The sequence below is a fragment of the Atractosteus spatula genome, chromosome 27, assembly GCF_055471065.1.
Source record: "Atractosteus spatula isolate fAtrSpa1 chromosome 27, fAtrSpa1.hap1, whole genome shotgun sequence".
In the NCBI taxonomy this organism is placed as follows: domain Eukaryota; kingdom Metazoa; phylum Chordata; class Actinopteri; order Semionotiformes; family Lepisosteidae; genus Atractosteus; species Atractosteus spatula.
The window spans coordinates 436,249-452,120 of NC_142732.1; the positions used below are offsets into that span (position 1 = coordinate 436,249).

The 15,872-nt window shown below is 50.3% G+C and overlaps 1 protein-coding gene across 1 annotated transcript in view; it reads left to right on the forward strand.

Annotated features, from left to right (window-relative positions):
• The window catches only part of hip1 (huntingtin interacting protein 1), a 48,486-nt gene extending 34,070 nt beyond the window's left edge, over positions 1–14,416 (forward strand). Inside the window, exons 15-31 of the mRNA XM_088906661.1 lie at positions 18–106; positions 521–637; positions 1,344–1,445; positions 1,640–1,834; positions 2,524–2,671; positions 2,859–2,945; positions 3,047–3,154; positions 3,538–3,674; positions 3,772–3,882; positions 4,450–4,508; positions 5,270–5,363; positions 5,831–5,931; positions 6,404–6,509; positions 7,617–7,740; positions 8,606–8,667; positions 9,110–9,224; positions 9,606–14,416. Coding sequence (XP_088762787.1) covers positions 18–106; positions 521–637; positions 1,344–1,445; positions 1,640–1,834; positions 2,524–2,671; positions 2,859–2,945; positions 3,047–3,154; positions 3,538–3,674; positions 3,772–3,882; positions 4,450–4,508; positions 5,270–5,363; positions 5,831–5,931; positions 6,404–6,509; positions 7,617–7,740; positions 8,606–8,667; positions 9,110–9,224; positions 9,606–9,616 — 1,766 coding nt within the window. The 3' untranslated portion in view covers positions 9,617–14,416. The remainder of the gene's footprint in view (positions 1–17; positions 107–520; positions 638–1,343; positions 1,446–1,639; positions 1,835–2,523; positions 2,672–2,858; positions 2,946–3,046; positions 3,155–3,537; positions 3,675–3,771; positions 3,883–4,449; positions 4,509–5,269; positions 5,364–5,830; positions 5,932–6,403; positions 6,510–7,616; positions 7,741–8,605; positions 8,668–9,109; positions 9,225–9,605) is intronic.
• Positions 14,417–15,872: the final 1,456 nt, after the last annotated feature.

Here is a 15,872-nt window from a genome sequence, read left to right on the forward strand (position 1 = left end):
GCATCCTTGTGTTCCAGGGAAAGCCCAGGCCAACGAGCAGAGGTACACCAAGCTGAAGGAGAAGTACACGGAGCTGGTGCAGAGCCACGCCGACCTCCTGAGGAAGGTACAGTGTATACAAAACATTCCTGTCCAGAGAGATGGGCGGATTCTTTTCTGTTCCGTTCACATTCACTAAGTGTGTAAATAGTTTTTTAAATGAATTATTTTAAATGAAATCTCGCAATTAAGTGTGCAAATGACCCCAAAGTGCAAATGAAAAGAGGCATTAGGAGCTCTTGGACACTGCCTCTAAACAGAACGAAATCATCATCTGGGAAGGGAAGGCACTTCTTTACTCGCAGAGTTGTGGGAGAGTGGAACAGGCCGCCCAGCCGTGTTGTTGAAGCCGAGACCCTTGATCCTTGTATCAGTCGGCTCCCATGTGCACTGTAGTTCCCCCGCTCGGTTTCCCAGCAGCTCCCTGGGGTTAGTGGCAGCGCGCCTGCGGAGTTGCTCAGAAGAGCTGTGTCCGTTTCAGAACGCGGAGGTGACCAAGCAGATGACGGTGGCGCGGGCCGCGCAGGATGAGGTGGAGAGCGTGCGCCGGGAGATGCAAGAGAAAGTGCGGGCGGCCAGGGAGGAGGCCGAGCGCCAGGTGAGGGGCTTATTCTTCTCGCCTCTTTTCCCTGCTGCGTTTCTGCCTCCTTCAGACTTCGTATCGCACGGTCTCTCCCAACCCTTCCCCCTCTACTGTTTGTGATGACATCAGTTCTCCATCAGCACATAAAATGAGTCAATCCAAGTTGGTTTTTCCTATTTTTATTTGTGTGTTGGAGAAAATGGGCTCAGTTGAGCCCATCAGAATCAGTTGAGTCACTGTTGAAACACTTCCGATTGCCTGGAGTTGAGATTTATTCCTCTTTTTGTGTCGTTACAGTCACAGTTTCAAACTAGACTTGAACACATTTCCCCAATTCTTTTCAAGCTGGCTTCACCGTTGTTATGACTGGTGTTCTTCCTTGTACGATTCCACCTTCTCCTTTAGGCAAGGGGCAGATTGCGTGTTTGAAGTTCCAGGTTCCTAAGGAAAGGGGTGCAAGTGTCCTTTAAATTCTCTACCGTGCAGTGCATGTGAAAGCTACCTCTGTGATGGCAGTGCAAAGAAGTTGTTGTAGTCTCAACCTCCAGCTGCACACGGATTCCTAACAGTGCAGGTATTGAGGGGCGCATGCTATGTGCGCCAGGGACAGATGGAGCAGCTCATGTGTGTGTTGTACTGGGATCACTGGTGCTGCAAGTTGTCCGAGGCAAGTGGTGTCGTGGGGGCAGCGGTGCTGATTGGGTCTGGGATGTGTCCACAGGAGAAGGAGCAGGCAGAGCAGCTGCAGGCCTTCCAGACAGAGCTGTGCACCAGCAGAGCAGAGCTGGAGCGACTGAGAGGGACCATGGCCTCCTCACAGCAGGTCAGCCGTTCTCATTGTCTGAGCTCAGATACCGACACGGGCCCTTTTCACAAGTCCAAAGACACAGAAACCGGGACATTTCTAGCCAAGCCAAGTTCCTAAATATAATAAGTCAGTACACATGGTGCATTAACTGCAGGTTCTGAGTTCTTTACTTCTGTCTGGGGTCCCCCGGCTCCTCTTGCCCCTCGCAGTCGAGTGCAGAGCTGAGCTCCCGGCTGGCAGCCCTGGAGGCGGAGAAGGCGGCCCTGGCAGAGGGCGTGGCCCAGAAGGAGGCGGAGCTGGCGGGCCTGGGGGCGGAGCTGGAGCGCGTGCAGAAGAGCCTGGCCAGCGAGCGGGAGAGCGGGGTGAAGGCGTCCGAGGCGCTGCAGAACCAGCTCAACGAGAAGGTGAGTGTGGCCAGCAGGCCAGGAGGCTGAGAGCCGCGGCTTCCAGGCCCCCGGTCTGTTCATTTTTGCTGTGATGAAACGTGCATTTTCATACTGCTGGTTTGCAGTTTTGAAAACATTTTCTCCACAAAAAAGGCGTGTCCTTTGTAAGTGAACAGGAAATGCCACCCTGATGTCCCATAACACAGTCCGTCGACGCCTCTGCGTTCGAAGAATTTTTACACGTCTTGCTGCTGGCTGTACTGTGTAAATAGGGTGATCTTCATAAGTAGGCAGCAGCATTCTTGCTGTGACAATTCAGGGTCTGTTAGGTTAAAAAGTAATACTGAGTGATTTTTAGTATCTCAGGAACAAATCAGAAGGCTTAACATGTAAATGAATGCGAATTTCATTTTCAGTTTCCAAATATTGACCTTACGAACAGTTTTTGAGAAACAGCTTATGTTAGAAAATCACGGAATGGGAGTGTTCAGTTTGTGTTTGGTGGGAGTTCAAAAAAAGGCCCATAAAAAAGGATTTTTTATTAATTTATTTTCAGTCACAAAATCTAGATCAGTTAGGTTTTTCATTTTTTCAGTGCTGGTTTAATTGTCTCAATATTCCATTCCCCAGCAACCAGAGCTCTTCCTAGAAAATACGATGCCAATAATCAGTTTTCGTGATGTAATCAATCAAATGGTTTTGTGCAGGAGACCCGGGAACAGGCGCTAGAGAGCCAGCTGGTGGGCTCCCGCTGGGCCGCCCTGCAGGGAGCGCTTGACGAGGCTCACAGGATCATACAGGACTCAATGGCACGGATTGAAGACCCCGCGCACATCAGCTGCACCAGCTCCGCCGGTGAGTTCCTTTCCCCACCTTCTTGTTTCCACGAGATCAAGAGAAAGACACAGATTGATTTTTTTAAAAATTGGATTTAATTAATTTAACCCAGTCAATACTGTGTGATCACCACACTGCTCAGGATAGCTCAGCCAGCACACTGTTCTTCAGCGCACGGTCTGACCTCTGTACTGTTACTCGGCAGACTACCTGGTGTCGCGGAGCCAGGCTGCGCTGGACAGTGTGGACAGACTGCAGGCCGCCAGGGACAAGTATCTGACTGACGACACAGGTGAGTCTGACACCACGTAACAGTCGAGTCCTGAGTCCAAGACGGAAAACAAAAAGAAACGTAGTGACTTGTGTGCTCAGCAGCTCTTCTCCCTCCTCCAGATGTGTCGGAGCTGCTGCGGTCGGTGGCCCAGTTTGCCCACCTGGTTGGCGATACGATAGTGCAGGGCAGTGCGACGTCCCACATGGTTCCCCTGGAGCAGGCGGACTGTGAGTACCGACGTTCAGTGCCACTCGTGTTCAGGAAAAACCCATTGAGCAGCATGTGGCTTGTCACCGCTGTGCCGCACTGCAGGAGATGAGGTCATTACCAGCTCCCGCTGTGTTGTCCTGCAGGCTCGCAGTATTGCCATCCTGACCCTCATCTGCTGTGGTTGCCCGTGCTGTATCTACACCGTTGTTGCTTTGTTATGTACTAGATGTTGCATCAGTGAGTGACATTAAAAAGGTTGAATGCTCTGTTCAATAGAACACCACAAGCGTGTGATCTTGGTCTAACGCTCTTGGTCGTGGCTCAGGGAGGTCCTAGTGCAGTTCCCGGGCTCCTGCAGGCGGGTTGTCTGATGGTGCCCTGCCTCTCGTGTGGTTGGCAGCGCTCGCGGAGGCCGTGAAGGCGTGTGGCGCGGAAGCCTTGGCGTTGCTGTGCCAGCTGAAGGAGCAGGGGATGCTGGGCAGCGCGGACAGCACCCAGCTGAGAGCCGGCCTGGCCCGGGTGCAGGCCCTCGCCGAGGTGAGCGCGCCGCTGCGTGTTGCTCTCGAGCTCCTGCCGCTGTGGAGACCCTGCACCGCTCCGCCCCGGAGGTCATGCCACTCTTCCCTCTCTGCAGAGTCTGCGTCCTCGGGGGCTGGAGCTGCAGCAGGGGGAGCTGGGAGACTTGGTGGAGCAGGAGATGGCAGCCACCTCCATCGCCGTAGAAACAGCCGCTGCCAGAATCGAGGTACCCCCCTGAACCCCCTGGGCCCCCTCGCTGGGGTCAGACAGCGGCCCTCTGTTTTCGCCTCGGGAATGGCGAAAGCCTGTTGCACTGCAGTTAGATAGATTACAGGCTCCAGTCTCCCTTGCGGTTTGTGCTCATGAAGCTGGATTTGCCTTCTCCTGCCTGCCTGTGCTGTCCTGAGCCGCCCAGGTTCTGCAGGTTCTTCCGTCCAGCACCCTGTAAAGGCAGCCATTGCATCACCCAGATCTAAAGCCACTCAGTTAAGGAAGTGCAGGAGTTGCCTGGAGCAAAAAATCTGAGCGTGCTTTGGCATTCGACAACCCGAGTTTCCTTAGTTAAATGACTTGCTTAATTGATCAATGACTTACAAATGTCAACAGTTTAGAAACAGGCCATTTAGGCCGAGCTATAATAAGTCCAGGCTAGGGGCTCCCCCGAACCAGAGATGGGGAGTACGGTATAAGTTGCCCTCTCAGGGTCAGAAGTGAGCCCCCTTTTCATGCAGCTCTGGAGCAGAGCCCCTCTTTCTCCTTCAGGACCGACATCCCTTCCTCTTTCTCTCTCCAGGAAATGTTGAACAAGTCCAGAGCTGCTGATTCAGGAGTTAAAATGGAGGTCAACGAAAGGTCAGTCAGCTCTTGGGTTTTCCTCTCCTGGGTTTTGACTTGTTTTTTTTTTTATAAAAGCAGGATAGTTAACCCCTCCCCCCAGATCACAGACCCTCTCCCCCCAGTGAAATTCATTGATCGTTATTAGTGGAATAGTTTGTTAAAATGAACTTGATATGAATGTAGTTGATAATGAAGTTATTTTAACACTCCATCCCGCTGTGTGGTAGTGAAGATTCCTTACCTAATGTTACGTGTAAAGTGAGGCATTTTTGTCACACTGGAAAACCTTTCAATTAGCATTTTTTCCCCATTGTTATTTATCACTGATTTTTTTTTTAAACGGATTTCCCGGTTTGTTAATCTGTAAATTAGAAGGGAACTAGAATATCGGAACATAAGGGATACTGGAGAAGGTCATCAGGCCCATCTAGCCCATTGGACAGTCACTGACTGCTTGATCTGCAGCTCAAGAAGTGCCTTCTGTGATTTAGGTGCTTCTCCCCGTGTGAAACTGTCTCATGTTTCACTGCCAGTGCTTGGCCTCTAGAACACCTGTCCGGTTCCACTGTGCTTCACGTGGATTCCAGAGCTGCAGCAGTGGCCTCTGCTAGATTTTCTCCTGTGGTCAACTTAGTCATAGATGTGTGAAAACACTGGAGTGCACTGGTCATGTGCGAACCTCTGCAGTGGACATGACTGTGACCTCACTGTAGCGGCAGGGGGTGCATCTCCTGCTCAGACTCACTCCTCTACCCCTTCCCATGGGGCTCTTGCAGGATCTTGGCCTCCTGCACAGAGCTGATGCAGGCCATCAAGGTGCTGGTGCTGTCCTCCAAAGACCTGCAGCGCGAGATCGTGGAGAGCGGGAGGGTGAGTGTCCCAGGCGAGCCGGGAGCTTGGGGCATTTACATCGGGAAAGGGAGGGTCTGGGAGCAGAAAAAAATTGTCGAAGAAATCTTACAAGCCAACAACACTCCTGGAGATACCATGCTGATCAGCTGTTGCACTTGCAGAGAGCAGAAAGTGTTTGCTTGTGCCTATCGGAGAAGTGATCTCGGCTTCACTCGCCTAATGCCAAGCAGAGGACAAGAGAAGCTGAGAGCACTTCTGGTATATCAAGTTAATCTCTGTGTTCGGTGTTTCCCGGACTGCTGGAAGCATTTGTTAATGTTAGATCTTTAACACCTGCAAGGCTTCCCTTTTACTTAGAAACAGGCATGAAGATCCCTGCGCTCTGAGTTGTACCGATCACTCGGAGGTGCGGAGTCCATGCCGTGAGGGGTCGCATGTGCGCCAGGTCTCTAAGGAACGACTGCCTCTCTCTCCTTTGCCTGCAGGGGGCAGCGTCAACCAAGGAGTTCTATGCCAAGAATTCCCGCTGGACGGAGGGGCTGATCTCCGCCTCCAAGGCAGTGGGCTGGGGGGCGACAGTGATGGTGTAAGTCCTCTGCTCCTGTACAGCTGTGCCTGTCTTCCCCCAGAGCTGCAGTATCGTTACAGTATCTTCCAGTAACCACAGCAAGTCTCCCTCCTCCCACATTTACAACTGAGAGGAAGCCACGTGGTCCATCTTCTTCATCTGGTTGCTTGTTGCTCTGTGATCCGAGAGCACCGTCAAACCCGATCCTTCAGGTGTCCAGCAGCTTGGTTAAAGAGCCGGCTTCAAACTTCTACGGCCCCAGGAGTCTCCTGCTCTCTGCCCTGCGTGTTCGGCATTTCCTCAGATCCTTACTTTGTTTTGGATCTTGCAGATTTTGCCTCTTTGCACTTGGTTACAGCCTTTCTGGATGGAAGTTGTTGTTACTTCTAAAATCTCCTACTGTAGTAAACTAAAGGCAAGTGCATGGGAGGTCATCCTGAGGCACAGAAACGTGGTGATGGAGCCTGTGTGTGTGTCTGTGTGCCGGCAGGGATGCGGCTGACCTGGTGGTGCAGGGCAAGGGGAAGTTCGAAGAGCTGATGGTGTGCTCCCACGAGATCGCAGCCAGCACCGCACAGCTGGTGGCCGCCTCAAAGGTAACCCACCCATGACCGCAACGCCGGTACCCCTAGCACCGTGGACAGGGGGTCACCTCTGGCATGGGGCCGAGTGGGAGTGGGCTCTGTGGCTCATGTAGTGGGGTACCTTTCAGCATTGTATTGCTGCACCCTTATAAGTACCCGGAGAGTCATGGGGGTCTGGTAATGTTGCTGGTCGCTCTCGGAGATCCTTCTGGAAAAACTACAAGAGATTCTGGGCTGTAAGAAACCAGACGTTTCCAGCAAACGAGATATTTCTCTTCAGGAAAACTTAAATTACAACACCTTCAAGGTGCATCAGTGTCATTTCCTGGAAGAAGCCAGAGTGTCGGTTTCAGCAGCGTGGCAGTGCACCTTCTTCACGACTCCCACAGTCTCTTGGTGTAAAATAGTACCTCCTCCTCTTCCCAATCATAAATGCACACAGTGTCCAATTATTTCACTCTTTGTTCTGAAGTCCAGTGGTTGACTGTCAGTGCCTTTGAGGAATTTGAATACTTGAATCAGCTGGCCTTCTCCGTTCTAGGGTAAAACGTTTTTAATGCCCTCTCGCCCATAAAGGCACTTATGGCCTGAGCACAGGCTAAGCTCTGCGATCACGGGTTCAAGCTTTCTTTGTCACTAGCCTGTAATTGTGATTCCCCAGGTAGCCAGTTGTGATTAAGAGATAGCAGGTTTGATGCCTTGTGTTAATCTCAACCAGTAAAACCAGTAAAGTCTCAGCACAGTCAGAGATCTACTGTTACGGGTTGGAGCCTGGATCATGCCACTAGCCCACTGTGACCGAGATTCTCCAGGTGGGGGCGCACAATGGGCTGAGTCCCACTGTGGGAGAGGTGGGATTAGGTCTCAGCAACACAGCGACCCCCTGTGGCCTCCTGGGAAATTGCAACCATGTGGTGCTGTCTTTGACGAGCCCCTGCTCCAGTGGGCTGTGGTGCCTTCGACCCGTTAGAGACGATTGGCTTGAAGAGTCCGCCTACACTTCCTCATTTATTGGCTGCCGGAAGCGAGTTCGAGCTGAGCTGTCGTTTATACGAAAACAGACCCGGTAATTCTAGATCCGTTAATGAGCAAATGCGTCCTGTCTGCTGTGGCCCGCAGGTGAAAGCTGATAAGGACAGTACCAACCTGGGCAGGCTGCAGCAGGCGTCCCGCGGAGTCACCCAGGCCACCGCCGGCCTCGTGGCCTCCACCAAGTCGGGCAAATCGCAGATCGAAGAGACAGGTGAGTCGTTGCCCAGCCCCACCTCAGCTGCTCTCTCCTCTGGCGGGTTTGTTCCCAGGATGTTCCTGTGTGCGTTGTGCGTTAAGATCATCCAGAAAAGTGTGTCTCAAAGGACACAACAGAATTAGTTCAGCTAAGGGTTGTGAAAACCTGAGCTGTCCTGTTATGTTGAGAATTATGTCCCTCTCGTGGCGTTTTTCATTACTTGCGAGTTCAGAGCTGACACAGCTGCTTGTTCGCTTGGGAATGGCTACCCCAGAGAGGAGGCTGAGTGTCAAATAATTTCTGTCCAGACTTTATTTCTGAGTTCTTGCTGCATCATGTAGAGGAAACAGCTCAAAGGGGCTCAGCCAGACTGTCCCAAATGATACATAGTAATTGTTTAATCCACCAAAAAATAGGCACTGCTCTGGAATGTCGGTGCAGGAACACAATGTGAAAGTCAGGAATGGCCTCATAATGCAGGAATCCTGAGCAGCGGTGTGGCATTTCCTTTTTAGAGCAAAGTTTTTTTGATGAGCTGAACCACAAGGCAGCCGCTTTGCATTTCGTGCGTTGCAGGCTCATGCTCGCCACCAGCTGATGCCAAACGCGAGGTGACGCTTTAGATTTCTTAATTGAAAATCTTGGCAGTGAGCAGTGAAGAGATCAGTTACAGGTTTGTTATCTGAACAGCTGTAGCAGCACATGGCAGTGTGCAACTCTTTCTCATGACCTCACTGCTGTGGTTTTAAATGCACTTCTATACACGCGGTGCGTTTGCCAGCACTGCAGGCAGCGGATCAGAGGCTCCTCTCGGAGGCTGTGCGGAAGCACTTGTAAGTGGAGTCTTTCTTGTCCTGACTCTCGCCCTGTGCTGTTTCAGACACCATGGATTTCTCCAGCATGACGCTCACCCAGATCAAGAGGCAGGAGATGGACTCACAGGTAAGAAAACCAAGAGCCCTTTCCGGGGGGCTTCAATATCAGTGTCCAGCACCATGCTCCTCATTGATTCTGTAAAGCATTCGATAGAGTACCTGTGACGCGAGTGACCCGAGAAGCATCCACTTACTGTAACGTCTCACCACCTAAATGTGAGCTGCAGTGAGTGTAGTCCTGTTCTTGCGCTGGAGCGCAGTAACCTTCGCCCGTTCCAGTAGCCGTGTGTGGCCTGCGAGATGCAGGAGAATGTGATCGTCTGGGGGTGCGGCAGGGGCATGGTAGGGAGGGGCGTGGCCAGCACTAACCCGGCCCTCTCTCCAAGTGCGGGTGCTGTAGGTGAGGTACAGATGCTTCGGGGAGTGTGGTTGTCAGGGGGTGTGGTTGTGGTTGTCAGGGGCGTGGTCAGGGAGAGGCGTGGCCGGCGCTAACCCGTCCCTCTCGCCAGGTGCGGGTGCTGGAGTTGGAGACGCACCTGCAGAAGGAGCGCGAGCGGCTGGGCGAGCTGCGGAAGAAGCACTACATGCTGGCGGGCGTGGCGGAGGGCTGGGGCGAGGAGGAGGGTGAGGACACCGACTCGAACCCGGCCGTGTTGAGGGTCCCCCCGCCGCCCTGCTGAGGGGTCTGGTGTTTTTTCTGCCCCAGAGGAAAGAATTGCAGCTCCTAGTCTACCAACATGGCAACTAGCAGGGCAGAGTTTTTGTTTCACTGAGTCTGAGTGTTTCTGTACAAGTATAGCTCCAGAACACCCGAAGTTGAGTTTTATAGTTTCCCCCAAACTGAAAGCAGTTCGTGTGGAAATCAAAAAGGAAATTGATACTGTTTAATATGTATGACCAGGAATCATTAGAAGGTTAGTTAGGTAATAGGTGTGCTGCGCAGATGCGCTGTGTGTTGCATGCTGGCCCGTGGCTCCAGTGTAAGTGCTGCTGTTTTCATTGCAGGGACTGGCTGAGGCCCAGACCCCGCCCCCGTTTCCATGGCGCAGACTGGGCTGCTCCCTCCTGCCCCTCCCTCTCATCAAACCTTTTCTACTCTTCCATTCTCTCCCTTTTTAGTTTGATTTTTATTCCAAGCCAAAATAAAAGGTGCTTTCCTCAGCCATCTATTCCTCCCACAGCCTGAAGACTGTGAAACTTCCCTGATCTAGAGCGAGAACAGGGGCAAGAGGTGAAACTTGTGCACGCTTGGGACAGAAGGTCTGTGGGGGGGGATACTGGCCGCATGCCTTGTCCTGGTGCCACCCCCTGGAGTGCTGGAGAACTACAAGCCTGCAGCTGTTGGACGGATACCTTTTCTGTCTTCAGACTCTCAAGTTGACAAGAGGACACTTTTACACTCTGCAGCCAATGAGAACTCTTTTATAAAAATAGTTTTAAAATTAAGGACCCTTTTGCAAGAAAACGCCTCTCCAACAGCTGAGGGTCAGAATTTGAGTGCTGGACGTCCTCAGCAGTCGGAGGGCGATGTCCGTGCCTCTCTGAGCCCATGCTGCAGGGGTGTCATCGCGGGCCAGGACGCGTCACAGAGCTCAGGGATGAGGGTCTCCACACAGGTTTGAAGTAGGCTGGAGCTGAATGGGTCAGCCCACAGGGTGTCCTGGCCCTCTCACTGACACCAGTCCTGCAGAAAGAGATTTTAAAGTGAACCACACTTCCCATTGGTGTGGGGGGGGGGGGGGCAATGGGAGGTTGCAGCACACATGTCTGTGTTGCTCTTATTTTAAATTCCCAGGTGCTCAATGAATAACTTCCAGACGGCTGCTGCAGAGTTCTCCACGTGTCTGTGGGGGGCTAATAAAGAGAGGAGAAGCTGGCCAGACTGGGACGTCCCAGGTCCCTGAGTTGGGATCTCACATCACTGCTCTGGTGGCCTTGGTCCAGACCCTGGTCAGATAGCCTGGCGCACTCAGATTGCAGAAGAGGGCATCTTTCTTGGACAGTATTGTTCAGACTATTCCACTGTGCTACTGGGACCCCTCTTCCACTAAGGTGCATGCAGGAAGGCAAAAAAAAGCACTCCATGCTTATTTTTGAAGTGTTTCCCTTTTTTTCCTTCTCTGTCTCCTGTCTGTCTGGCATTAGCCGTTTTGCACACTAACTCAGGCTTGCGTTCATGCACAGTTCTCTATTTAATCTATTTAATGACTTGGGTGCAGGAGGTTCTTGCGGGGGCCTGAGCAGTGGCAGGGGCTGGTGTTGCAGAGAAGATGACTGTTTTCTCTTCCTAGAGTTTTCTGTGATCAATGAGAAGCCTCACAGTTGGGTTGTAGATTAATGTAGCTCTCTGTGCTTGACTGTGATTAGACTGTTCTTGACTCCATTAGTGATTTTACAGCAGTAATAAGGGATTGATCTCTTTACAGAACTGAAGGGGGCTTGTTCTTCATGGTTCGTGCTCAGTGGCATTCTCTGGCAGAATCAGCTGGGGTAGCAGTGTTTTGTACCCCATGCACATACTGTGCCTTGCAGAAGTATTCACTTCCTGTATGTTGAAGAATTCTAAGAAATCTACAGCATTTTTTATCAAACTGTACACAGTGATATGAGGAGGTTGAATGCCAACAAAATCTCCAAACATACAAAGTCTATTTGTTGCATAAGTATTCAGCTGTCTAAGTCGGTGCTTGGTGGCAGTACCTTTGTATCAGTCTCTACCAGCTGTGCACAGTGAGGTGGTGTAATTTCACCTATTCCTCCCGGCGAACTCCAGAACTCCAGTTCTGACAAGTTGGTGATGGATTATTGTGTTGTGATTTTTAAGTGTCCTCTGTTTCAATCACTGGGCCACTCAAAGAGCTTCACTCTGGCTGTGCTTCAAGCCATTGTCCTGCTGAAATGTGAGTTTTCAGCCCAGTTTTCAATTCTGGGGTGACGAGCAGTTTTTCCTCTAGGATTTGCCTGTACTTGGGCACCATTGGTTTTTCCTCAGTTCGTGTTCCCTCATTTTTCATTTTTTGCCAGAATGCAACGCTTTGCAATTAGACCAAAAGATTAATTTTTTTGTTACATCTGACAGATTTTTGTCACACATTTTCATTCTTTCTCATACACGATATGAGTCTTTTTCAGCTAAGACTATTTTCTTGCCCGTTGCCCATACTGGCCAACTCTGTGTAGGGACCACAGCATTGTCAGTGTATTAATAGTGACTCCTTTCTTAGAGCTCTGCAGATCTTCACAAGTCACTGCTGGCCTCACAGTGTCGTGCATAATCATTTCCTCTGCCTGGTTGCTGTTTGGAAGGGCAGCCTGGTCTAGATAGCATCTGGGTGGTATGATGTACATTCCACTTAATGATGCACTTCACTGTTCTCAGAGATCTCCTGATCTGTGCCTCGCTACTACTTTATTCTTGACCTGTACCAAAACTTCCTTGGTCTACAAGGTCGATTTCTTGTATCACTGTGAAAAATGTTTGAAATCTAATTTCAATGGGAACATTTCGCATATGCCGGTGTATTTACTTTGATGCTACGTTAATCCACTTAGATTACACACCGACTGTGCCTATAACACTAGGGGATCTTTCAAACTATTTTTTGCATCTTAACCGATTTCAGGTTACCTTAAAAAAGAGGTTGAATACTTATGCACCCGATAATCTACTAAATTTCTTTGAAAATCTAATATCTGCTGCCTGTCAGCATTTTTAACTATTAGTTTGGAGTAAATATATGAAACATGAAGTCCTGTCTGAAAGTGTTGTGACTGCAGGCTCAGACAGCAATAAAATGTGCAGACATTTGCAGTAAGTGAATGCTCTTGTAAGACATTAGATAATAAAGACTTAGACAATGTGGACGATGGGGGAAAAACATTGAACAAATTGTTTTTCCTTGAAACATTGTTCTTGAATTCAGTTTTTGAAATCAAGCTAAATGTTTCATCTGCTGTGTTCTGCAGCAGCTTTAACTGAATCTCAGTGTTCTGCAAGCAGAGGCCTCAGGCGCAGCCTGACCTGTTCATTAATGGTTTCACTGGCTCTATAGAAGCAGCAGGGACTGAGTCCTGTTTGGACAGCAGTGGAGAAATGCTGCCTCCTATAGGCTACATTTCAGTTAGGTGACAGTAAATAGCCTTAAGTCAAAGACATCTCCTTTGATTAATGAAGCCCTATGTTAACCATTCGCAGGCTGCTTTGCAAACAAGATGAGCGATTGTAAAGACAGCCTTGGTGCCCTTGACAGCACGTCGCTGTGCTCTTTCGTCAGCACGTATCCGAGATCTCTTCCCATGCTGCGCCGGTCACATTGTCCCTCCGCTGGCGATCGGGTTCCCATCGCGGCAATCTGCCCAGCCTGGCGAGCGCTGCGACTCCAGGGCGCTTTGAAACCAGAGCTGCGGTCAGGTGTGTCGTTGGGGTGATTGTTGACCACAAGGTCACTTGTGAAGTTTGTGTACATATGTATATTTAAAAATCAGGTGAAAAGGATGTCAGTGCCTTTGGAGGGAGGGGAGACGGTGTGCTTCCACTCTGAAATGTGGGATGTTTTTGAGAAGTGGAAGGGGACTTTAAAATGGAGTTTCCATTTTGGTGCATTTTGCTTTAAAGGGGGTGTTGTCAGGTGAGGCGCACAGCCCACCACCGTAAAGGCTGAGCGTTTGTAAAAGATCCCGTTGAGGCCCTGCGATCCGGAGGCGAGCGCCATGCGCTTCCTGCTGCACTCGTCCCTCTCGGGCCTGAGGCGCCCGACCAGCGCGGCCGGTGCAGAGCGGCGAGGAGAGGCCCAGGAAGGTGCTTCCAGTGCGGCTCGGACTGGGTGAGAGCGAGAGACCGTCGATTCTGTTTTCGAGGTGCTGTTCTTTTTTTTTATTTTGTAATCTGTAGCAGTTACCGTAACCACATGTCTCAGCTTCCCAGTACCGTGTAAATGGTCACTGTTGTGTGTTCGAGTGCTCCGCGGGGTGAGGAGAGGGGGCGGAGGGGTCCTGCAGGTGTGCTGGTGCAGCAGTCCGGCCAGTGCTGCACCTTGGGGCCTGTAGTCCAGAGACTCCTGCCTCGCGCCCCCACACGGGCGGCGATCAGGGTCCCAGGAGTCTGGCGCAGTATTATCCGCCCCAGCCCTGCAGTGAGTTGAGCGAGGTAACAGCTGTGTTTCCAGATGGGGTTCATAAAGGGAAATACAGGTGTGTAACAGATCTGTGATTGCAGTTTTTCTAACGTGTGAGAAATGTAGAATAACCCAAATCGGTAGATCATCACAGCCTTAGCCATGAAGTGTTTTGCCTGGGAGACCACCAGCGCTGATTTAATGAATTGGAGCACAGTGTGGGTGGGAGTGTGGGGCGAGTGAATGGGTCAGTCTGCGTGCCGTGGGCACCTGTGTGTGCGGGTCTATTTATGTGTGGTGTGTGTGTGGGTGTGATCCAGCTTCTCCAAGTTCATCCTGTACTTACAGCACTGCTTTAGTTTGTCTTGGAAAAGTGATAACACTGGGTATTTTATTATTTTTCAGATTTTATTATTCAGATATGTTAGACTAAAAGAGTTTCTGGTTTCTATCGTTGGTCCTACCAAGCCCAGCCAGCCTGTCAACTGCCTCTCTTTTGCTTCACGATGGAAAAATACAACTTTATTAAATTCAACAACAGAAAATATATATAAAAACTGCTTCTTTGTACAATATACTAGAAGTGTGTTTTTTGTTTTTAATTAAATATATAAAACATGCACAAGAGTGAAGCTGTTTTTGTTATTCTCTAAATATTGTCTGGTGATTAAATCTGCAATAAATGACAGACATTTACCTGCAACTGAAGGGTGCTTTGTTTTTGACCCAGAATAGCTGGAGTTTGAGCTGTAAAGTGAGCCGGAGACCTTGTGGGGTTCCAGTGTCTGTGTAGACCAGTTGGGGGTAGTGCTGGTAGCGGTGTCAGTGCAGTGTAAATCTGGTGGTGAGCAAACTGGGCAAGTTTGCAGATGACAGAAAAATGAGAACAATTGCTGATGCGGCCAGTGAAATTCAGAGAGGCCCTTGCCCATCATGGCCTCCTAATAATCCCCATCTCTGAACTGGCTTCATCGCTCTTTTCTCCTCCCCACTGAGAGCTGGTGTGTGTGAGTGTACTGGCGCATCATCCAGGTGGGGCTGCACACTGCTGGTGGTGGAGGGGAGTGTCCAGAAAAGAGCTGTAGAAGTGTAGGGAATTATTATTTTTACATGGACCTACTGGCCTCATCTGGTGTGTAACTGTTCCAGTGAGGCTGCACCAACCACTAGGTGTCACTCTTGCATCACATCAGAGGTCCCAGGGATTCTTACAGAGGGCAAAACATCCCCAATAAGGGAAGATTTATTCCCCTTTTTATTGAGCTAAAGGAGACTGGAGTTTTCTGCTCTCATCCTACAGAGCTCTTGGAGAATTTATTTTATTTTTAATACTTTTAACTGAATTATTTTCCAAATTAAAGCTTTTTTTTCTTATTTATTCAGCAATTGGGACATGTAAGTAGGATTGGCAGAATCTTGTGGGCGATGAAAATGACTCGTATGGTTTTAATTTAGCAGATGTTGTTAATTAAGTTCAGAAGGAAGTGACTGAGAGTGGAGTTGCATCGCCAGCACCAGTGCTCCTCTCTGGGTCAGTGCAATTGTCAAAGATACGGGGGTTATTTGTATTCTGTGTACATTAGGACTGGCTGTTGGCAGTTCTAGAGATGATAGCTGTTACTTTTCCTATGTGTGGCTTTTCCCCATTTTGATTTTACGAGAGAGACCCCCTTGTTTCTACCAGTCCTGTGTTCTTAAAGATCTGCAGACAGGAGAGGCCAGACCGAGAGCTGAAGGGTGGAAGAAGTTATTCATAGACAGAACTCTGAGGTTGCGGGTTCGAGGCTGGGTCATGCCACTAGTCAACTGGCGCGCAGCAGGCCGAGGATGGGAATAGTGGGCCAAGGCGCTCTCAGCTCTCGCCCACACCACGCCTCCTGTGGGCCTTCCAGGCCCTTGCAGGCTTGTTGCCCAGGAGGGCGTCCTCACCGAGCTGGTTTGGTAAGAGCCGAGCCTTTCCAAGGGGGCGGGGAGAGGGTCTGCCCTCGCTGCCTCACTCTCCCCTGTGGGCAGCAGCAGGGTTCGCAGCCACGAGCCAAGGCGTGAAACACACAGCTGGCCATTCCAGTGGGCATGGGTTAACACACATAACTGAACCAGCTAAATCTTAAAAAGAGGAAAAAGATGTGATGCTTCCTCCAGGCCCTTGTCACTGGAA